This window comes from Ylistrum balloti, unplaced genomic scaffold, assembly GCF_031769215.1.
Source record: "Ylistrum balloti isolate Yb309-2 unplaced genomic scaffold, AGI_CSIRO_Ybal_v1 Utg369664, whole genome shotgun sequence".
Classification (NCBI taxonomy): domain Eukaryota; kingdom Metazoa; phylum Mollusca; class Bivalvia; order Pectinida; family Pectinidae; genus Ylistrum; species Ylistrum balloti.
The window spans coordinates 118,878-143,568 of record NW_026781913.1 but is presented as its reverse complement, the minus strand read 5'-3'; the positions used below and the strand labels follow the sequence as shown (position 1 = coordinate 143,568).

At 36.6% G+C, this 24,691-nt stretch overlaps 1 protein-coding gene across 1 annotated transcript; it reads right to left on the bottom strand.

Annotated features, from left to right (window-relative positions):
• Positions 1 to 10,892: 10,892 nt before the first annotated feature.
• On the bottom strand, positions 10,893 to 24,508 carry LOC132559656 (programmed cell death protein 5-like). The gene is made up of 5 exons (XM_060224275.1): positions 24,423 to 24,508; positions 18,137 to 18,257; positions 16,796 to 16,887; positions 16,224 to 16,295; positions 10,893 to 12,243 (listed from the first exon to the last, which is right to left on the bottom strand). The coding sequence occupies exons 1-5, from the start codon at positions 24,486 to 24,488 to the stop codon at positions 12,205 to 12,207; spliced, it is 390 nt and encodes a 129-aa protein (XP_060080258.1). The 5' UTR covers positions 24,489 to 24,508; the 3' UTR covers positions 10,893 to 12,204.
• Between the last annotated feature and the right edge of the window lie 183 nt (positions 24,509 to 24,691).

Genomic DNA, 24,691 nt, shown 5'->3' with positions numbered 1-24,691 from the left:
TCACCGCGGTTAGGACAGATCCCTAACCTACTTCCTGGTCAGACATTGACAACACTGTGTTAGCTCGGTTAGGACAGATCCCTAATCTACTTCCTGATCAGACATTGACAACACTCTGTGTTAGCTAGCTTAGGACAGATCCCTAATCTACTTTCTGGGCAGATTTTAAAAAACACTCTGTGTTAGCTCGGTTAGGACAGATCCCTAACCTACTTCCTGGTCAGACATTGACAACACTCTGTGTTAGCTCGGTTAGGTCAGATCCCTAAACTACTTCATGGTCAGATATTGACAACACTCTGTGTTAGCTCGGTTAGGACAGATCCCTAATCTACTTCATGGTCAGACATTTACAACACTCTGTGTCACCGTGGTTATAACAGATCCCTAACCTACTTCCTCGTCAGACATTGACAACATTGTGTGAGCTCGGTTAGGTCAGATCCCTAAACTACTTCATGGTCAGATATTGACAACACTCTGTGTTAGCTAGGTAAGGACAGATCCCTAATCTACTTCATGGTCAGACATTTACAACACTCTGTCACCATGGTTATAACAGATCCCTAACCTACTTCCTCGTCAGACATTGACAACATTGTGTGAGCGCGGTTAGGTCAGATCCCTTAACTACTTCATGGTCAGATATTGACAACACTCTGTGTTAGCTAGGTTAGGACAGATCCCTAACCTACTTCCTGGTTAAACATTGACAACACTCTGTGTTAGCTAAGTTAGAACAGATCCCTAATCTACTTTCTGGTTAAACATTGACAACACTCTGTGTTAGCTAGATTAGGACAGATCCCCAACCTACTTCCTGGTTAAACATTGACAACACTCTGTGTTAGCTAGGTTAGGACAGATCCCTAATCTACTTCCTGATCAGACATTGACAACACTCTGTGTTAGCTAGGTTAGGACAGATCCCTAACCTATTTCCTGGTTAAACATTGACAACACTCTGTGTTAGCTAGCTTCGGACAGATCCCTTATCTATTTCCTGGGCAGACAATGACAACAGTCTGTGTTAGCTCGGTTGGGACATATCGCTAACCTACTTCCTGGGCAGACATTGACAACATCCTGTGTTAGCTCGGTTAGGACAGATCCATAACCGACTTCCTGGTCAGACATTGACAACAATCTGTGTGAGCTGAACTCGCGATATTCTCATTTTATACAACATTAGTTGGTGACGTCACAATGCATTTGCAGTATAGGGAAACCATGGAAACACTGATAGCAGCATAGGCAATTGATAAATAGACAAGTCTGACAGCAGATCATTGTGGTTGTCAGCAGTTCCTTTACTTAAAGTTAGAACAAATTTACATAAAACGGTAATGGTGCAATATATTGTCTTTTCATCCGTTTTGGTTGTTTGAGATCCGCACAGTTGACGTCACAAGGAGACGAGTGCCGAAGGGGACGGGGCAAAAACGAAGAAGTAGGAGAGAAGGCTAAACACTTAACGCTAGAATTATAAAAAGTGTCGCTTACACGCGAGAAAGATAGGGTCTACCTATTGCTATATCAAAAAACATACTTTAAGGTCAAGGTCAATCATTTGAATAAAATTGAAAGTCCTTCATCCAATTTTGTTAAAGAATTTATATCAACAGCTTCGACCTTTTGGTTATTAAGAAAATTTTGTTTTAGATTTTAACACTTTGACCACTGAAACATTGAAAGTGGGTCAAGGAAGTTCATTTTAACAAACCTGGTAGCCCTTCATTACAGCATACTATGATACAATTATTATTATTATTATTACATTCTTAACGGTCTGTCAATACATAAAAAATCATTAAAGTTATAAAACGGTAAAACATACAGCGATCCAAAAAGGAAATAACATCAAACAAACTAAAACTTTTAAATGGTTATCACAAAAGATTAAAATTGTAAGTCATAGTCTATAGTACAGACCAACATCTTTCAGATAACCTAGAATTTTATTAATCTCAACAGTTTCAAAAAGGGTCTTTAAACTTGTAACGATAAAAAAATATCTCGAGTAGACAGAAGGTCAATGTAGTCCAATAAAAATGCTTAACGATGAATGGATCATCACACCTATGCACCGAGGGTTATCTTCGCCTTTCAACATATATGAATGCGTAAGGTATGTATGGCCCATTCGAAGACGGGCAAGGACAACTTCGTCTCTGGGTGGTTGTCTCTATAGCATGGAGACCATTCACCAGCGATAGGTTTTACGGAGTGCAATTGATAGTTATTATATTGATTCCATTCCTTGTGCCACTGCGTTTTTAAATTTTGTTTGATAAATGGTTGAAAATCAGTAAAATGAATTCTAAAAACACCAAGTGGTAGTGATAAAGCTTCCTTTGCGGCACGATCTGCTTTTTTATTGCCTGGTATTCCCATGTGCCCAGGAATCCAGCAAAAAGCAATACAAAAGTTAAAGGCAAGTTCATGATATAGTATTAATGTATTACGAATGAAAATGTTTTCAATATTTCTATTGCTAACACTTTGTATAACAGAAATAGAGTCTGAATGGATAACAGCTCTCATTACTTTGTTTAAATATATTCAAGGGCGAGGTAGATAGCTCGCGTATCTGCCGAGATTATTGAGGCGTTGTTTGGTAGCCGGCATCCATAGGTTTCATCTTGTGTAACCATGGCCGCAGCAACCTTATCATTATCTTTTGAACTATCAGTATATAAATGTAGAAATATATTTAACTGCAATTTCGAAAATGATGAAAGAAATGTGCAACTGTCAGTGTCTGATTTAACCATTCCATGAAGTGAAAAGTCAACTTCAGATGAATGCAAGAGCCAGGGTGAAATATCTATTGTTCCAAATAACTGAATTTGGTCAATATTAATATTTGTGTTTGGTAAAAGAGCGGAAAAATCCGAATACCGAATGGTGGAATGGTATTTGGTTTGTTTTCAAACAAGGTTTTTATATTTTCGATCAAATATAACTGAAAAAGCAGGATTTGAAGGATTTTACTTTAGCTGAATTGTGTATTGCATAGTCAATTTATTTCGACGGCTATATAGTGGTGGTTCGTTAGCCTCTACATAGAGGCTTGCTGTAGGTGTGATCTTAAAAGCTCCGAGAGCGAGCCTCAGACCCTGGTGGTGAACAGCGTCTAATAATTTGAGATATGAAGGTCTAGCAGATCCATACACAATGGAACCATAGTCTAAATTTCATCTAATAAAAGCTCTATAAAGTCTCAGCAAAACTTTTCTATCAGCTCCCCAACCAGTGTGGGACACAACCTTTAGAATATTCAGTGCCTGAAGTCATTTGGCTTTAAGGTATTTTATAAGTAGAAGGAACAATTTCCTGTCAAATACTACACCTAAGAATTTGGTTTGCTCATTAACCGGAATGGTGCGTACAACCTGTTTTGGATTATGAAAATTTAAATCCATTTTCATCTGCCCAAATTTGTAGTCGATTCAAACATTGTTGTAGTTGTCTTTCGATGGTATTCATATGTTTAGATCGTTCGCATATAATGAAGTCATCGACATAAAGAGCGCACTTCATTGAAGGGAAAATTGTTTTGACAATACTGTTAATTTTATGTCCAAAAGGTGTAACGAAAGAATGCTGCCTTGTGGTACAGGCATTTCCTGCTGATGAACATCGGAAAGAGTCGTTCCATTCCGGACTTGAAATACTCTATCTGATAGAAAATTTGAAATAAGAATTGGTAGATTACCTTTGATACCTATATAGTGCAGATTTTTTTATTATGCCGTATTTCCATGTTGTGTCGTAAGCCTTTTCCAAATCGAAGAAAACAGCAACCATGTGCTCCTTCTTTAGAAAAGCCTCACGCACAAAGATTTCAAGTCTTACCAAATGATCGTTGGTACCTCGCTTAGATCTAAAGCCGCTTTGTAGGGGTGATATTATGTGATCGGATACGAAATTAATCTTGAATTTATCATCCGCTCTAGAGTTTTACAAACACAACTTGTGAGTGATATTGGGCGGTAACTGAAGGGATCTGTTGTATCTTTACTCTGTTTGGAATTAGGAATCACGACTGCCATTTTCCATGACTTTGGGACATTATCCGATCTAAAAATATAATCAAAACTATCAAGAAGTTTTTCTAATGATGACGACTCTCGCAGATGTTTTAGGAAGTGATAGTATCATCAGGTCCTGTTGCAGAGTCATGCGATTTTTCCATCGATTCTCGAAGTTCTAACATTGAGAAAGCTTAATTGTAAGTTTCATTATTTTTGGACGAGAATTTCAACTTAGCTTTTTCTTAAATTTTATATATTTTTTTGGAATGATTATTTGCAGACGAATGTTTAGAATATCAAATTTTAATGTGGCTAATTTTCGATTTGTTTTCAGGTTTTTTTTTGTGTGTAAGTGTATATCACGACGGGCTTTTACCATAATGATTTTATAGTTGTTTAAACTATCTTTTGTGGGATTTTTTTAACTGCCTCAAAACCATCTTCCTACTTCTAATAGCTTTATCACAATCTTCACTAATCCAGGGTTTTTGTTATGTTTTCTTTTGGACTTTGGTATACATTCTTTGGCTATCTCAAGATGTTCGGTAGTAAAGAATTCTATTGGATCTTCTTAATTCAGGAAATCAATGGTGTTGAGAATTTTGGTACTGACATGTTCAAATTTACTCCATTCTGCCTTATATAATTTCCAGTGGGGTACGTGATCGCTCTCTGTGGATCCGCAACTCCTTAGAAATATTGGAAAGTGGTCGCTTCCACAGAGATCGTCATGTACCGTCCATTCGAAATCGAGTAACAACGATGGGCGACATAAAAAATTAACTCAAGATGCGAGAATGTTCCGGATGAGGGACACGAAGTTGGTTGTTCGTGAAATCAGAGTGTGGAGGGAGATTGATAGAGCATACTGTAAGCGTTCTATGGAGCGTAACACTAACAGCAGTTGCCTGGAGGTATGTATCTAATGGTATATTTCTGTGAGGAACTTGGTTGTCAACTAGGATAGTAAATCCATGGTTGCTTTGTTGCTAACAGGACCGAAGCAATTAAACGATGACTATTTCCTGAATTTGATATTTGCTTCGGCTCTGGTGAGTTTCTTGGAGACATTACAAAGAAAGGCGGTATGAAATTCTCTTACCGTATAGACGATTATTTCAATGATATACTATAAATCAGCCATACAATCATCCCTATCTTGGATTATTCCACATGATAGAGACCGACATGTTTCTTTTACCATTGTTATTCTATTGAAGGCAAATTTCAAGATGTTTTTCTTTTCTTTTAGTAAGGAAAAGAACCATCGTGAAACGGAAATTTGAGTAAACAGTAGGAAATTCCTGATAGGACCCGTTTTTATTTGAGTAACTAGAAGAGGGGTAAACTTTGTTGGCATAGCCATGTTCACGGACAGTATCATCAGCGAAGAAAATAGCACGTGGGTGAAGACACAGAATATCTTTACAAATGAATGATCACTTGTCTTTGAATGTGAGGTATACGAGGCTGTACACATGTGTTACCTTGGTAACGGTTCTTTTCATAATCTTATATTTTTATTTCGATTTTATTGAATAATAGCATGCATTAAGTATTGCCTTGATTTATTTGTCCTCTCATACAGTGTCCACATTGTAATCATTTCGTGTGATATCGACAGCATTCATCACGATACATTACAATGGTCTTGTGTCGGTGTCCTCACTTCGCCGACATTTGGTTTTTGGGGCATACAGGTAAGGTATTTTGTTGGCCAGGTGAGACTAGGTGTGAAAGCAAGAACAATAGGAGATAATTACAGGTAAGGCTATAGACTGCTTCATAAAACTCCCTACTTTCAAGAGAAAAATAACTGGATATTTAAGAATTTAAGTCTTTGAACGGGCTCTGTTGAGGGATGCTTTACAACTCTCAAATGTGGGAATCTTTGAAATCATCTCACCAACATCATCATCAAAATCTCTATCACGTAGATTTCCTAATGCCTCGTCGGGGATAGCAGGAATAGGACAAACTTCTTCACGACAACGTTGTTTAACAACATTGAGAAACGCATCCGCTGCCAGTTTGATGTTATCTCCGGGATGGTCACTGGAATGTTGTTCAGTGCTGTAATACGGTCTCTGTACACATCTCCAATAAACTATATCATTACGTCTGGTCCTGACGGAAAACTTGTAGCCTGCATGAAGATAGTATCCACCACTTCCGTTTTCTATTATGTTGATGTTAACCTGTGCATTAGCCATCATGGAATATGAACGATTTGAAAATATGAAAATTAGCGCAAGACCTTTGATATGTTTTGTTTTAATTCAAATCCACCCAAGCCAAGAAGAAATGGTAACATCCAACCGAGCTTTGATGTCTTCTTTCATCACATCCATGTTTGAATTGATATGAGTTACAACAACACTAGTATATTAGGTAAACATTTAGGTACATAATTACATTCAATTTTCAGTATCCTCTCTATCCTGCAATAGGTCCAATGGGCCAACACATTACCTCTGATTTAATTTTTTTCTGAATATGATCATTCGGTATCTCCGTATCTCTATTAGTCAAAACTCACTTCGTGTAACATAATACCAAAGTACTATGGATTCAGATCGTTTCTTAACCAGAGTTAATATGTAATGTTTTAAGGTAATGTGTCTCCATGGGAATGGGATTGGCTTGATGTGGTGTTAATGAAAATGTTAGAGACCAGAATTAACATGTAATGCTTTATAGTCATGTGTCTCCATGGGAACGTGGCTGGCTTGATGTTGTGTTAATGAAAATGACCGAGAAACCAGAATTAACATGTTCACAATGATTGCAGGATTGTAGGAGGTCGGATACATGTTCAAACAGATATCAGGATTGTAGAAGGTCGGGGTACATGTTCAAACTTATATCAGGATTGTAGAAGGTCGGGGTACATGTTCACAATGATATCAGGATTGTAGAAGGTCGGGGTACATGTTCACAATGATATCAGGATTGTAGAAGGTCGGGGTACATGTTCAAACTTATATCAGGATTGTAGAAGGTCGGGGTACATGTTCACAATGATATCAGGATTGTAGAAGGTCGGGGTACATGTTCACAATGATATCAGGATTGTAGAAGGTCGGGGTACATGTTCACAATGATATCAGGATTGTAGAAGGTCGGGGTACATGTTCACAATGATATCAGGATTGTAGAAGGTCGGGGTACATGTTCACAATGATATCAGGATGTAGAAGGTCGGGGTACATGTTCACAATGATATCAGGATTGTAGAAGGTCGGGGTACATGTTCACAATGATATCAGGATTGTAGAAGGTCGGGGTACATGTTCACAATGATATCAGGATTGTAGAAGGTCGGGGTACATGTTCACAATGATATCAGGATTGTAGAAGGTCGGGGTACATGTTCACAATGATATCAGGATTGTAGAAGGTCACATGTTCACAATGATATCAGGATTAGAAGGTATCAGGATTGTAGAAGGTCGGGGTACATGTTCACAATGATATCAGGATTGTAGAAGGTCGGGGTACATGTTCACAATGATATCAGGATTGTAGAAGGTCGGGGTACATGTTCACAATGATATCAGGATTGTAGAAGAAGGTCGGGGTACATGTTCACAATGATATCAGGATTGTAGAAGGTCGGGGTACATGTTCACAATGATATCAGGATTGTAGAAGTACGGGGTACATGTTCACAATGATATCAGGATTGTAGAAGGTCGGGGTACATGTTCACAATGATATCAGGATTGTAGAAGGTCGGGGTACATGTTCACAATGATATCAGGATTGTAGAAGGTCTTATATCAGGATTGTAGAAGGTCGGGGTACATGTTCACAATGATATCAGGATTGTAGAAGGTCGGGGTACATGTTCACAATGATATCAGGATTGTAGAAGGTCGGGGTACATGTTCACAATGATATCAGGATTGTAGAAGGTCGGGGTACATGTTCAAACTGATATCAGGATTGTAGAAGGTCGGGGTACATGTTCACAATGATATCAGGATTGTAGAAGGTCGGGGTACATGTTCACAATGATATCAGGATTGTAGAAGGTCGGGGTACATGTTCACAATGATATCAGGATTGTAGAAGGTCGGGGTACATGTTCACAATGATATCAGGATTGTAGAAGGTCGGGGTACATGTTCACAATGATATCAGGATTGTAGAAGGTCGGGGTACATGTTCACAATGATATCAGGATTGTAGAAGGTCGGGGTACATGTTCACAATGATATCAGGATTGTAGAAGGTCGGGGTACATGTTCACAATGATATCAGGATTGTAGAAGGTCGGGGTACATGTTCACAATGGATTGTATATCAGGATTGTAGAAGGTCGGGGTACATGTTCACAATGATATCAGGATTGTAGAAGGTCGGGGTACATGTTCACAATGATATCAGGATTGTAGAAGGTCGGGGTACATGTTCACAATGATATCAGGATTGTAGAAGGTCGGGGTACATGTTCACAATGATATCAGGATTGTAGAAGGTCGGGGTACATGTTCACAATGATATCAGGATTGTAGAAGGTCGGGGTACATGTTCACAATGATATCAGGATTGTAGAAGGTCGGGGTACATGTTCACAATGATATCAGGATTGTAGAAGGTCGGGGTACATGTTCACAATGATATCAGGATTGTAGAAGGTCGGGGTACATGTTCACAATGATATCAGGATTGTAGAAGGTCGGGGTACATGTTCACAATGATATCAGGATTGTAGAAGGTCGGGGTACATGTTCACAATGATATCAGGATTGTAGAAGGTCGGGGTACATGTTCACAATGATATCAGGATTGTAGATATCGGGGTACATGTTCACAATGATATCAGGATTGTAGAAGGTCGGGGTACATGTTCAATTGTAGAAGGTCGGGGTACATGGTTGGGGTACATGTTACATGTTCATGATATCAGGATTGTAGAAGGTCGGGGTACATGTTCACAATGATATCAGGATTGTAGAAGGTCGGGGTACATGTTCACAATGATATCAGGATTGTAGAAGGTCGGGGTACATGTTCAAAATGATATCAGGATTGTAGAAGGTCGGGGTACATGTTCACAATGATATCAGGATTGTAGAAGGTCGGGGTACATGTTCACAATGATATCAGGATTGTAGAAGGTCGGGGTACATGTTCACAATGATATCAGGATTGTAGAAGGTCGGGGTACATGTTCACAATGATATCAGGATTGTAGATGGTCGGGGTACATGTTCACAATGATATCAGGATTGTAGAAGGTCGGGGTACATGTTCACAATGATATCAGGATTGTAGAAGGTCGGGGTACATGTTCACAATGATATCAGGATTGTAGAAGGTCGGGGTACATGTTCACACTTATATCAGGATTGTAGAAGGTCGGGGTACATGTTCACAATGATATCAGGATTGTAGAAGGTCGGGGTACATGTTCACAATGATATCAGGATTGTAGAAGGTCGGGGTACATGTTCAAACTGATATCGGGATTGTAGAAGGTCGGGGTACATGTTCACAATGATATCAGGATTGTAGAAGGTCGGGGTACATGTTCACAATGATATCAGGATTGTAGAAGGTCGGGGTACATGTTCACAATGATATCAGGATTGTAGAAGGTCGGGGTACATGTTCACAATGATACATGTTCAGGATTGTAGAAGGTCGGGGTACATGTTCACAATGATATCAGGATTGTAGAAGGTCGGGGTACATGTTCACAATGATATCAGGATTGTAGAAGGTCGGGGTACATGTTCACAATGATATCAGGATTGTAGAAGGTCGGGGTACATGTTCACAATGATATCAGGATTGTAGAAGGTCGGGGTACATGTTCACAATGATATCAGGATTGTAGAAGGTCGGGGTACATGTTCACAATGATATCTGGATTGTAGAAGGTCGGGGTACATGTTCACAATGATATCAGGATTGTAGAAGGTCGGGGTACATGTTCACAATGATATCAGGATTGTAGAAGGTCGGGGTACATGTTCACAATGATATCAGGATTGTAGAAGGTCGGGGTACATGTTCACAATGATATCAGGATTGTAGAAGGTCGGGGTACATGTTCAAACTTATATCAGGATTGTAGAAGGTCGGGGTACATGTTCAAACTTATATCTGGATTGTAGAAGGTCGGGGTACATGTTCAAACTTATATCAGGATTGTAGAAGGTCGGGGTACATGTTCAAACTGATTGAAGGATTGTAGTAGTTATAGGGTAGAGTTCCAACTTGTTTTAAAGTTAAATCAGTGTTTAGAGTTGAAGTGCTCTGATGTGCAATTAAAATGTCACATAACATATTGTTCGTTAGGTTGTCTTCATTTTATAGCGTGGTTGATTTTTGCACTTAAATAATGACATTGACATTGTTTCTAAATTTTTCAGCTAATAATTTTAAATCTAACACTTAATGAAGCTGAAAAAGAATTTAAAGCTTTTGTAAAATGGATACTTATACAATTATAGAATATATTTATTACACCAGTCTCAGTATACAATGTTTTCAAAAGGTTCAAATTAAAAAAAATATATTATGACATCTAATTAAATAATAACAGGAAATGAAAAAACTTCACAAAGGACAGGCTTAATAAGATTATAACACTCATCATACAGTAGAATTAAGTCCTATCTTATAAAGACTGAAGTATTAAATATATGGTTGGTAAGAAGCATAATCACAGACAATAACTGATCAAATTAAAACTAACAATTACCTCAGTAAAGTTACTGAAATGCCAAAACAACATATGAACATACCCATGGAAATATCACTGGAGTTGGTACATAGATGTGTTTGTTGAGGAGGAGCAGAGTGGGATTACTAACTGTGTATATAACAGGAGAAAATAAGTAAATATCACCAAATTTAATGTTCATTTTCTGACAATGAAATTAAGTGCTGCATGGTTGACATACAAGTGTATAAATACTGTTGCTACAGAATCTATCAGGAAACAGTCAAGTCTTCTTTAGTATACCATTAACCACCATAGCAACATTTCATTTTCAGTTGGATAGATAAAAAAGGATTTTCTCATAACTCAAAATATCTTTCTTGGTGTATCATTTTTTTAAGTACAGTGAGCAATTTTTCATTGATATTGTAAAATAATATCACACATCTGTTATTCTCAAATGATGTAATAGCTATTTTTGTTTTCATTTTGTGTTTGCAGACAAATGCAACCCTCAAAATTTAATAACTGCTTGGTTTAAGATGGAAATACAAATTGTACAACCCTATAGTACATCTGATTTAAATCAATCAAGCTAGTACAACCCTATAGTACATCTGATTTAAATCAATCAAGCTACATGAATTGTATTTTGTTTTGATCATGAATAAAAAAGGCAAATACATCAATTCTAATTCATTTTAGTTGCAGCACATTTAATGGGCAAACAAAAAACAAAAAAACCCCACATTTTTCAGAAGTATAAACCTTAATAAATTCCTCATTTGCGATTACTTTAGAGACCCTGATCTTACATTTTTCCTACTCTCAGTTATACCTATGATACATGTGCACCGTTTGGAACATGGAAGGCCAGCAGTGTAGATACTGATGATGAATTTCTACAGATGTGTTTCTGGCTAGTACTGATGAATACAATCAATAGACAGAGAATCCTACCATTTGTACAGTGTAGGTCTGCACTGCTAACAGGATTACTAATCGCAGTGACTGCCACCTTAGTCTGTTACCTGGTAGCTGCAATGCCCAATTACAACTGGAAATAGGCAACAAAAACACATATAAAAGGCATGACCTTTCCAGTTAAATCAGTGGTAGTAGTAAATTTGTAATGTGATACATGTGTATACTTTCATTAAATCAATGTTCAAGCTCAGCATTGGTTCAATTCATGGATATCAATTTAGCATCTGATACATGAATTTCAGTCATTAGCACAACGTTACATGCACAAGAGTATCAACCTTGGTATATACACCCTACATGTACAATCTTCCTTCACTCACATCAATGAACACCAGGAGTTGTAATGTGTCTCGTGTCATCAATTTGACTTCCTTGTTGAGAACAATACACTTCAGAATAAAACACCTATTCAGAAATCCAATATTGGCCCAGCTGTTAAAATGTGCAAGGCTAGTAACAAATCATATGCCTCCTGTTTTTTTTAACTAGCATTTCATTGTGTCAGTCTTCATCTGAGTCATCAAGCACTCTTCTTTTAAACTGAAAAAAAAATGAATATTTTGAGGACTTGAGATTTCAAAATTTTTCACCTAATTTCAGCTTCAAATATACATATTAATATTTCTTGTATGTAATGAATAATTTCATGCTGAAAGACTAACATCACAGAGTTTTATATTTTAAGAATGATTTCATTCCTTCATTTGAACAACTATAAATATGAATGTTACTTTAACTTCATACGAGTTAACTATTGTCCAGATATATTGACACTAGACTAATGACCAGCAATGTGCAGGAATAAAGTGACTACAGAGATGACCACCGGTGTCCAGAAATACAGTAACTAGAGTGATGACCACTAGTGTGCATAAATACAGTCCCTAGAGAGATGACCACTAGTGTCCATGAATACAGCCTCTAGAGAGATGACCAATAGTGTCCATGAATACAGCCCCTACAGAGATGACCACTAGTGTCCATATATACACTCACTAGAGAGATGACCACTAGTGTCCATATATATACTCACTAGAGAGATGACCACTAGTGTCCATGAATACAGCCACTTGAGAGATGACCACTAGTGTCCATGAATACAGCCACTTGAGAGATGACCACTAGTGTCCATGAATACAGCCACTTGAGAGATGACCACTAGTGTCCATGAATACAGCAACTTGAGAGATGACCACTAGTGTCCATGAATACAGCCACTTGAGAGATGACCACTAGTGCCCATGAATACAGTCACTTGAGAGATGACCACTAGTGTCCATGAATACAGCCCCTACAGAGATGACCACTAGTGTCCATGAATACAGCAACTTGAGAGATGACCACTAGTGTCCATGAATACAGCCACTTGAGAGATGACCACTAGTGTCCATAAATACACTCACTAGAGTGATGACCACTAATGTCCATGAATACAGCCACTTGAGAGATGACCACTAGTGCCCATGAATACACTCACTAGAGAGATGACCACTAGTGTCCATGAATACAGCCACTTGAGAGATGATCACTAGTGTCCATGAATACAGCCCCTAGAGAGATGACCACTAGTGTCCATGAATACAGTCCCTCAAGAGATGACCACTAGTGTCCATGAATACAGCCCTTAGAGAGATGACCATTTGTGTCCATATTTACACTCACTAGAGAGATGACCACTAGTGTCCATGAATACAGCCACTTGAGAGATGACCACTAGTGTCCATAAATACACTCACTAGAGTGATGACCACTAGTGTCCATGAATACAGCCACTTGAGAGATGACCACTAGTGCCCATGAATACACTCACTAGAGAGATGACCACTAGTGTCCATGAATACAGCCCCTAGAGAGATGACCACTAGTGTCCATGAATACAGCCACTTGAGAGATGACCACTAGTGTCCATGAATACAGCCACTTGAGAGATGATCACTAGTGTCCATAAATACAGCCCCTAGAGAGATGACCACTAGTGTCCATGAATACAGTCCCTCAAGAGATGACCACTAGCGTCCATGAATACAGCCACTTGAGACATGACCACTAGTGTCCATGAACAGTCCCTAGAGAGATGACCATTTGTGTCCATGAATACAGCCCCTAGAGAGATGACCACTAGAGTCCATGAATACAGTCACTAGAGAGATGACCACTAGTGTCCATGAATACAGCCCCTAGAGAGATGACCATTTGTGTCCATGAATACAGTCCTTAGAGAGATGACCACTAGTGTCCATGAATACAGCCACTTGAGAGATGATCACTAGTGTCCATGAATACAGCCCCTAGAGAGATGACCACTAGTGTCTATGAATACAGTCCCTCAAGAGATGACCACTAGTGTCCATGAATACAGTCCCTCAAGAGATGACCACTAGCGTCCATGAATACAGCCACTTGAGACATGACCACTAGTGTCCATGAACAGTCCCTAGAGAGATGACCATTTGTGTCCATGAATACAGCCCCTAGCGAGATGACCACTAGAGTCCATGAATACAGTCACTAGAGAGATGACCACTAGTGTCCATGAATACAGCCCCTAGAGAGATGACCATTTGTGTCCATGAATACAGTCCTTAGAGAGATGACCACTAGTGTCCATGAATACAGCCACTTGAGAGATGATCACTAGTGTCCATGAATACAGCCCCTAGAGAGATGACCACTAGTGTCTATGAATACAGTCCCTCAAGAGATGTCCACTAGTGTCCATGAATACAGCCCTTAGAGAGATGAAAACTTGGGGTTTAAATTGGGAAAAAAAGATACTTTTATGCATTGGGAATGGGGCTGAATATTGGCCCCAAATCTGGCAGATCGAGAACCCTGTGATCAGACGCCATTCTATATCATAACTATATGCATCTTTTCCACACAAGTCTTGTGTAAGATTTAATGATGATTTCAACATAAAACTTTCATGGCAGATCTTTACCTAAAACGAGATCCTGGTAGAACCCCAAAACTAGTGATAACTGTACAGAGGATGAAAAAAGCTAATCCAAATACAAAAAACCAACTGGTTTGAAAAAATATTGAGAAAAACTCTGACATTGTACATGCGAAGTTTGAAGTTATACTTTAAAACAAGACCATGCTACATGTATTTAGAATTTTCTGTTTCATGTGTTATTCTACCATTTTATGTTGTTATCTGGTATAAATCACTTAAAAAACTGTTTTATATACCAAATTAGAGAAAATCAGAAATGTACAGGAAATTATCTGACAGAAAACTAACATATTCAATCTTCACTTCATACGTGTCCAAACAGAAAAATCAGCAAATTTCAATACAGTGATTAGAAAGCTAATAATTTTGACTGGTTAAATCTACAAAAGTTCCATCATAATTGGAATAGTCTTTCTTTCATCATCACAGGAGTGATGGTTAAGTTCTTGTCACACTATTGAATTCTTAAATTTCATGAGCAAAGTGTAATAAATAGTTATACTACAGAATAATTCGGTTTGATGTAGTCAGCATAGCCTTTGAAGTATAGAAAATATGAAAAAACAAAACATATCTTAATCTGAAATGGACCCCATTTTGAAATATTTAGAAAAAATCCTGTACATTGTACTATCATTATTATCAGACAGCAATCTAGAAGCTTGATGGTATATGAAAATCTTGAAAAAAAATGAATACACTGGATTCCACTGCTTATGAATATGGATCACATTAATTAATTTTATACAACAGCCTGTTATCTCAACAGAAAATCAATCATCAGTGCCCGTAATACACATAACTAGTGCACAAGGTGGTCTATAGGAATATTTTTTCTATAGATTTGTATAGCAATATAGCAGATTAAAATAGCATCCACTTATGTGTACTGATAGACAATCTGAAGTATATGTCTGATACCCTGGTAGTGGGACTTATGTGTACTGATAGACAATCTGAAGTATATGTCTGATACCCTGGTAGTGGGACTTATGTGTACTGATAGACAATCTGAAGTATATGTCTGATACCCTGGTAGTGGGACTTATGTGGACTATGCCAAAAACTGATCATGGTCAGCGATTTATTTCCCTTTTCTACAGCCAAAAAAACTAAATCTTGTTTCCTCAAAAGATCTTAAAGGTGTTTTATGATGTAAAAACAAATAAAGAAAATCCTCTGAGGTTCCAATTCCAGCTGGCACAAGCTGTAAATGAAGTTAGATTACAGTAATGAAGTACAGCCATCTTCAGATTTGACAAAATATACCTAGTGTTATCACTGATTGAATCCGTAATAACTGAACACAGAAGCCCTGATAACATCAATGTAGGTGACCGAGGTGTAGACTGAAAAAAAAGAAACTGCACTTTGAAGTGGTTATTGTATCTTTAACCAAAAAAGTTAAATAATGCTTCAAGTTTGTCTGGAAAATAAAGAAATCAAACATTGAGCCGGTGATTCAATCTTTAAATGTATTTATGCCAAAGGGAGAAACTAAAGAAGTTTAGAGTGAAATGGGATCATTTACAAACATATAATCTACCTATACAATATATACCTTCACAGTCGTCTTCTTCTGTGTCTGTTCACTGACTCTCTCCAGCAAGCCTTTCAGCTGGTCTTCACCAATCTGAAATCAAATCAGTGCATTTCTATGTGCTGATTGTAAAGCCTCAGGGCAGCTGATGATAACAACATTGTTTATGACAATGAAATGAAAACAATTTACAATTACAAATGAAATCAATACAATATATCACTAACAGTTTACGAAAACGTAAAATTTCAATGTTTTTTCCTGATCTGAGTCAGATATCCAAAGATGTATCACCATAATATACAGAATTTGGTTGCTATATCTGTTATACACTTTAAGAAACTGTTTCAACACAACTCCTTAACATAAGGTGTCGACTCCAAGCACAAGGCTGATGGAAAAGTTATAACTATGTCTTGATTTTGTTGCTTTGTCATGGTAACTAGACCTTGGAGTCTGCTTGTATGTCTATTATAGTATATGAAGTCTGTTATAATATCTGTATATCAATACTGAGGATCATGTTCTAAACTGGAGGTAAAACATATCTCATAGACTCAGTCTTTCATTTTTCAAAATGGAACCAATCTTACCTTGTTTTGGATCTGCCCTGATTTAGCCATCTGTATCAGCATATTTTCTACCATTTTTGCCTTTTCAGGTTTGGCAACAGCTATGGTGTTTACTGCAATTAGTTGAAAAGTTAAGTGACTCAATTTAATACAATATTATTGGAAGTAGTAAGTATTACAGGGTTATCTCCCTTATTTGCAAGTTTTGTTCCCTAACTACATAATTCCTATCCTCTTCTTGGACGCTGAAATTTGTAACTGGTCATGACTTGTTAAAAGCAACAAGAGGTTCATAAATGAATATGCCCAAGATTTTTTAGAAGATATCCTGATGATAAATGGATATTCTGCACAAGTTAGCAAATTTCTCAGAAACAACTCTTTCTAATGACTTTTAAAATATTGTCAGCATTAGAATATCTTTCCTAGCTAGTATCAGTTTGGACAGGCAGATTTGGTGGAAATATTGGGTAGATACACATATCTGTATGATGTTATATTGATTTCTAAAAAAATAAGCATATCACATACACTGTAGCTATTAGAACATGTATTTTATAACTTAAATTAAATATTAACTGATATATAGCTGATACAATTCAATTTTTTTTAAAATTTCATTTTGTTCCCAAATTTTTCACATTTACATATATCATAATACAGATGTAGGACTGCATTAACAAAACAAAATGTTTGCACAATGCCTATAAATTCATGATTTCACACAATAGGATCACACATTTGAACCGATGGTTTCAACTGGTCTATCAATGTTATGGATTGGAAAAATAAACAGAGGACTTGAGCTTGTGTACTAATAATGATCAGAATAGTATTGGTCATGATCGGTCATTAACAATCAGGCATAGTTAAAAACATAAACAAGAGTTTTTTGAGGTCAACACAATGACCCATCCAGTTTATCTTCTTTTAAAAAACCTAAATTATAGCTAAATATAAAATAGTGATGGGAAATCGCTTAAAATCCATAATCAATTATTAGTTAAAATCTGATAGGCTTTCCTATGTTCTTTATTTATTATATAATCTGCTGTGTAATCAACATTCACTAAAAGTGAATACATTTTTCATTAAGGAAAGATTTTCTTCTTTTGTAACTTTAACTTAAATTACCGTATTCACCTAGAACTGACATCAGAATGAATATCACCGGGAATTGGAATCCTTATTATGCATAATATAAATGTTGTTTTTGATAAATCATGAGAAAATACTAAGGTACTGATGCTTGATTATGAGGTTAAATGATTATATCACCATTTTTTTCTGAACATCATCCCATCACTAGTAAGTTATATGCATTTCCTGTAAGATGTCACAGTGAAGAACATATCAACTCACATCTTGCCCGAGCAGGCTGGTCAAGCACTTGACTGAGGATACTGTGTTTCATGTCAGCCATCTGTCTTGCCTTTTCCATCTGCTCCTCTTGGGATGGCCCTCCACCACCTCCACCACCGCCCTGTTGTAAAAGTAAACCAGTGAGTATCACATTAAACCTCTTGTTAAACTTACACATACATAAAATCAGTGTACATATATACTGTAAATACTAAATTTTCATAAAATGTTTCAGCATTCCCCTCGTCAGCCCCAAAACAATGAATTCTCATTCAACAGTACACACAAGTCTTCAAGTCTGACAACCTGATATCCAATTCTAACATTGTGTCACAAACAAACGTAAAATGTCATTTATAAATTGAAGAGCAAATTCATAGTTTTTGTGGCACTTACATGATTTCGAGATTTATCCGATTCACATACTACGTGATGTGTCTCCTTTACAAATGATGCGTCTTCTATATAAATGTTTTAAGAGCCATCAGATTTACATAAATGATTTTCTCCTATAGATGTTACAGATTTATCAGATCTTAATCTTAAAAACAAATCTAAAGGGCCTACACATGTATGAAGCATACCTCAATATTTATGCAATCATGGCTACTTTTTTCCAATAGAATTTACAACTTTATAATCACTTTTCAGTTTACAGGAGACAACATTCAATATAAAGTATATATGTGTTGGTAATATGTTCAGGATATAGATGTACCAATGACTATGGCAAAATGAGCTGATATATATATAGTCAACTTTTTTTAAATGTTTGAAATGGGATGTTTTTAAAGACTGATATATTTTTTACCCAGTTTTAAACCAATTAAGTGGCAAGCCCCTCATGTTCAGACTTATGATCCTGATTATACAAACCAAATGATCTTGGTTTTGTTCAAGACAAGAATGAAAGTATTAGTAAGCCAATATGTGTCATGGGTGATACAATATACTACTGGGAAATGGTTGGTCGATGTCCCTTCCGGGACATTCTAGTAGAACTTGACCAAAGGAAGGCAAGAACACATAGAACACAGATTGAGAATCAACACTAGGAATTCTGTGACGTTTATTTTTTATTATTTACATGACTTGAATGGCTAGGCCATCATCAGGTACTGCTTTAAGTGAAATTTAGATTTTTATAGTTACTAGTAACAGGGTTTAAAGTTCATGGATGTATCAGCAAAATTAAACATTTTGACAATTATGTAGAATTTGTATCTCAGTTGTTTCAATATATGTATTTTAAGACCTTCTTCCCATGTGTGACATGAACAATGAAATAACTTCAACAAGACAATTCGGTTAATTAAATGCACCCACTAACACACACTGTCTGAATCCATACCCAAACTAAGAAGTTCCAGTGACAAATATTATAGAAGATTTAGCCCAGACAAACTTTTTCTCTGATGAAGTTCAAATGTCAAAATGTTGGTCACAACGACCAACCTATACTACCGTACATGCCTCACTGAGGAGATCCAATATCCAAAGTATTAAGTTTCCCTGATAAGTTGGGTCAAGAGAAAGTTTTTTATGTAGGTTAAAGGTCAAAGTGTATGTAATAGTGACCTATTTTTGATACATGACACACCAATTCAACAAGGTGAAACCATATCCTATGTTTGAAGTTCCCTTGATACATGTAAGTAGTGAAGAAGATATGGCATGGACAATCATTTTCTTTGATGTAGGTAAAAGGTCAAAATGTAGGTCATATGTACAATAACCTACTTTTGATATGTGACATACTGTGTTATCAAGGTGAACCCATTCCAAATAAAAGATCTCCTGATTAGTAGAGATAGGACCTGGAAAAACCTTTCTCTGATGTAGGTCAAAGATCAGATTGACCTTACTTTTGATACACAACACATTGTCTCACCAAGGTGAACCCTATCCCAACTATAAAGTTCCTGTGGTTAGTAGTGTAGAAGATATGGCATTGAAAAGATAGCAGAAGGATGGAAGGATACAATGTGAAATATACTGTCCTCTGTTTCCTGGTGGGAGACTAATCAAATACAAAATGATATATATATATAGCATTAATATCACTGTAAATGCTGAAAACACCACTTAGCTACCTATTTACACTGAGATCAATCTACAGATATTTTCACGAGTCCTTTTAAAATCTATTGCTAAAACAATGGGCCCCACAAGGAAAAATTGAAGTAGTTCCAGAAATTCCACGAGTCCCATCAAAATTATACGAGTAAAGGACTGTTAACATGTCTGAGTTTGTATGTTTGTGTCCAAGCAGACAAAAACAATGTACAAATGAAATTCTAATTGATTTTTCGGTAGTGTTAAAGGATGAACGAAGAGTCGAGGCGATATCTCCACCAAGCTCCCAGATTTCCTTGTATTAATCTTGGAAATATCACAACTGATTGATCACAACTGGGACTAACCAGACCTGAAGTTTCCATCTTTCAAATTGTTAGACTTTCTAACTTTGAAAATGTACTGTAAACTGTTTACAGCATGTGAATTTTTGAAATGAAGTGATAACTTAATAGTTGTGAATGAAGTTATTTCTTCATTTCAGCAGTGAAATAAGAGCGATGATGAACAATGGTTATAAATGATAAAAGTCAGCAGCCTCAAACGAAATTTCTTTTTCAGTATCTTATTTGTCATTTTCAATATTAGAGAGTGATGATAGCATAAAAAATATTAATATTTTTTTTATTATACAACTTTACAAAAATGGTTATAGAAAATTACATGAATTTATGATAATCACTCTTATTGGCAAAGGATGCTAGCTAGTATGATAGGGTTTACTGTGGGAGGTCAGCAGATCTTTAGTGCCCAAGGAAAACCATTTATGTCTGGCAGATGACCCCATACAAGTACATATACCTTGGTATGTCTGATCATGGAATCCATCCAAAGACACAGCGAAAAGTGAGTGTTTTACTACTCCACCAGCTGACCATGTTCCCTGTCATCTTATTTATAGATCTATAGTCATAAGTATTTAATTCTATAAATTTACCTATGGTTGTAAACATATTGGTGTTATATTTCAGATCAATACACTCAAGTGTTAAAGGATGAACGAAGAGTCAAGGCAATGTCTCCACCAAGCTCCCAGATTTCCTTGTGTTAATCTTGGAAATATCACACCTGACCAGTCACGACTAAGACTAACCAGATCTGAAACTTGACTTTTCCTACTGGCAACACTACAAATCTATAAATAAAATGAACAATGCTTATCCATTACTGTTAATGTCTTTCTTATATTCAATAAGCTTTTAACTTTTACTTTTGGTTGTTGTTCAAGTGACTACTATCTTATCCAATACAATATATCACTCATTTATTTTTTTATAAGTTTCAATCACAATGCACACCAAGTGTCATCAGTGATTACTGGTGACATTTGGTATGTGTTGTAATTAAAACTTACTTGAAATAATTTTGATATTTTAATTCACTACCACCCTGCATACCTTTCGGTATCTACATCTCATGCACAGTGCCCCACTTATAAACCAACTCACTCTGAACTGATGTTTGCTCTACCCTTTCTCATTATTCTTTTCTTTGTTACTCTTTTTGGTTTTGTTGCCCTTTAAAAATCTATACACACAAAACTTGTCTAGAGAGTACTATCTGACTAAAAAGAATCTTTTAAATGTATTTTTGCTTTTTCTCACTAGAACATCCCATCTCTTGTACCTAAAGATACATGCTTTCTCTATATTGCATGATTGTTACAACTAGGTAACAAAATATGAGGCTCTTTTCTTTGGACTTCCTGAACAACTTTCTTATGTAGATTTGTCTTAAGACTTTTGGTTTGAATGTTTGCTAATTAGTTAAAAGGATGGTTATGGGATTTTGTCCCCAGAAGGAGACAAACTCAAAGTTTATCGAAACTGTACTTGTCTCTCTATATGTGCTGTAAGATTTAAATGAGGCAGAAGGATGGACTTGTTAAAATAAAATACAATTGATTATGTGGGTTATCAAATGCTCTGACATGTTTAACAGAATCTGTGAGCACAATTATATGTTGTACCTGTATCAATTCCTGACAGTATATACGAACCAACTAACAGTAGATTCAGTCGTACAATTAGTCCTATAATATATGCTGTTGAAGGTTCATATCATGATATTTAACCTTCATCATATCATCAGATATCTCATATCAATGTCATTGCCAAATCTAGAAGTTAAACAATAACATAAATATCAAATACTTGATAATGAAATCATGATACAGAAGGCATACATCCATATAACAGGACTATAGTATGATGTAATATAATGGTGTCACTTGCACTAACAAATTACTTATTTCTCTAGTTCTGAGGACGGCATACCTAGTGTGCCGAAACTAGTCAACTAATAAAGTTACAGAAGATCTTCATTGGCGTTGTCTGGTCCTGCTTACTGATTATTTCTTTATTGTTAAAGGATGAACGAAGAGTCAAGGCAATGTCTCCACCAAGCTCCCAGATTTCCTTGTGTTAATCTTGGAAATATCCCAGCTGATCAGTAACAACTAAGACTAACCAGACATGAAGTTTGACATTTCCATTTACAGAACTCAAATTAAGAATTGGTCAGTGTACACTAAAACTGTCATCCTAAACATTACTAATACTAAATCACCAACCCGGTACATCTCATGTGGCATTTATTTTGGCATTAGTACATGAAGGAGAATCGATGACATCCTTGTTATTCCATCGTTAACTTACTCTTACTTCTGTTGAAGCTATATATACCTTATCATTTTATCACGAAGAAATTTGCTAGAATTATTACTAACATCATTAGAACTTTTAACAACATCCATGTATCGCTTACTGCTGAACTTCCTTCATTCAAATGCACATCTATAGGTCAGAGGTCCCCAATGTCGAGCATGTGTGCCACAATAGATACGATTGTAAATTTTAGTGCTATTATTGTATTGGAAAGGTTCTAAAATATCTTCAGTAACATATCTGTTCTTATCAAATTACATAACAAGTTGTAGGAAAAACCGTCAAGGAAATAACCACTTGGACAACAACTGTATAAATATATATAAACACATTACAAAGCATAACATTAAAACACTGCACAATACATCTCGCCAGTTTAATTCCTGTCATCTTATCTTGAAACAACTCACTTCACTCATTCGTTTACTGTCTACATACCAGGCTAGACCAGTGTTAAGTTCAGGAAATATAGCCAGATAAAGTTTGTCTACCTCTGAACTGACTGATGGACAGAAAAGGTATTATTGCAAGATGACACACATCAAAACAATTGTTACACACAGAGATATAATTCTACATGTACACTTCAATTGATACAAAGATACAAAAAGGCAATTTTATGAATTATGCATATTATAGTGCCGTCCAACCATCCAATTCAAATAGTAAGTGAAACAAGACTAGAAAAAGTTTAGATTGAGAGTAATTGATTTTATCCAAAAAAAAAAAAAAAAATGTATGCTGGAACTATTCGCCCACTGCCCTCACCGGGGGTTTACAGTTACATACTGCAATCAAGGATGGCTAGGTATATATCACTGTTAGATGATTTACAGGATCAGGCAAGAATAGTGCCGTTTTAATGATTTTTAAAATTTCTTTTGCATTGATATCATCATATGGTATACATTATGAATAGTTTTTAAGGAAAAATGGAGACTTATTACATAAAACACTCATATCTGTTTTGGTCGCGCAAGACCGAAAGACGATTTGCAGGATCGGACAGAATTATATCATATAGTTAGTTTGTGTAGGTAGGTTTTATCACAATGTGAGCTGGGCGAATGGAGGTAACTCTATATCATGTGCAATCTACATTTGTTTATAATGCGAGTCTTGTATGAAATATGTGACATATTGTTACCATGTCATACAGGTAATCATTTGTGTATACATTTTCCAATGTGAGCCCACATTTACTGGGCTCACATGGCCGCAAGTAAAGGCGATCGGTCGTTTTTACTCGACAAGGCGTCGACCGATCACAACGCCTACTAGGCCACCGGACAGTTAGAGAAAGAGGATTTCGTAGACGTGTAATCCAATCATTGAGTCGATATAGAGCGATTTAACCATGCCCGGCGGTGGATCAGGCAGGTCGGGGATAAGTCCTGATTCCAGGTGTGATTCACGCACGTGCGTTGAGTCAAGGACTGGAGCAAGTTGGACAATTTCGGCCCGTAATTTAGCAATGTTTTGGAAATATATTTCGTGTAGATCAACACTTAACATCAACTCATATAATTCAAAAGTAAACGAACCCCATATTGGGCCTGCATCTCTGCCATACGACGGGCACGAATACTTTCCAATTCGTCGTCTTCCATTTCTGTTTTTGGTATTTTGTGTGAAGTTCCGGTGATAGTAATATACGAACCGATGATCTGTGAATATATCCGGATATGTATTGTTCCGTTGTATAAATTCCTTATTCTTACATAGCTGGTACAGTATTACATTTCTACATGATACATGCCCATATTGACTAGACATGACGACTGAAATAGCGCATTTAAAAAACTTTACTCTC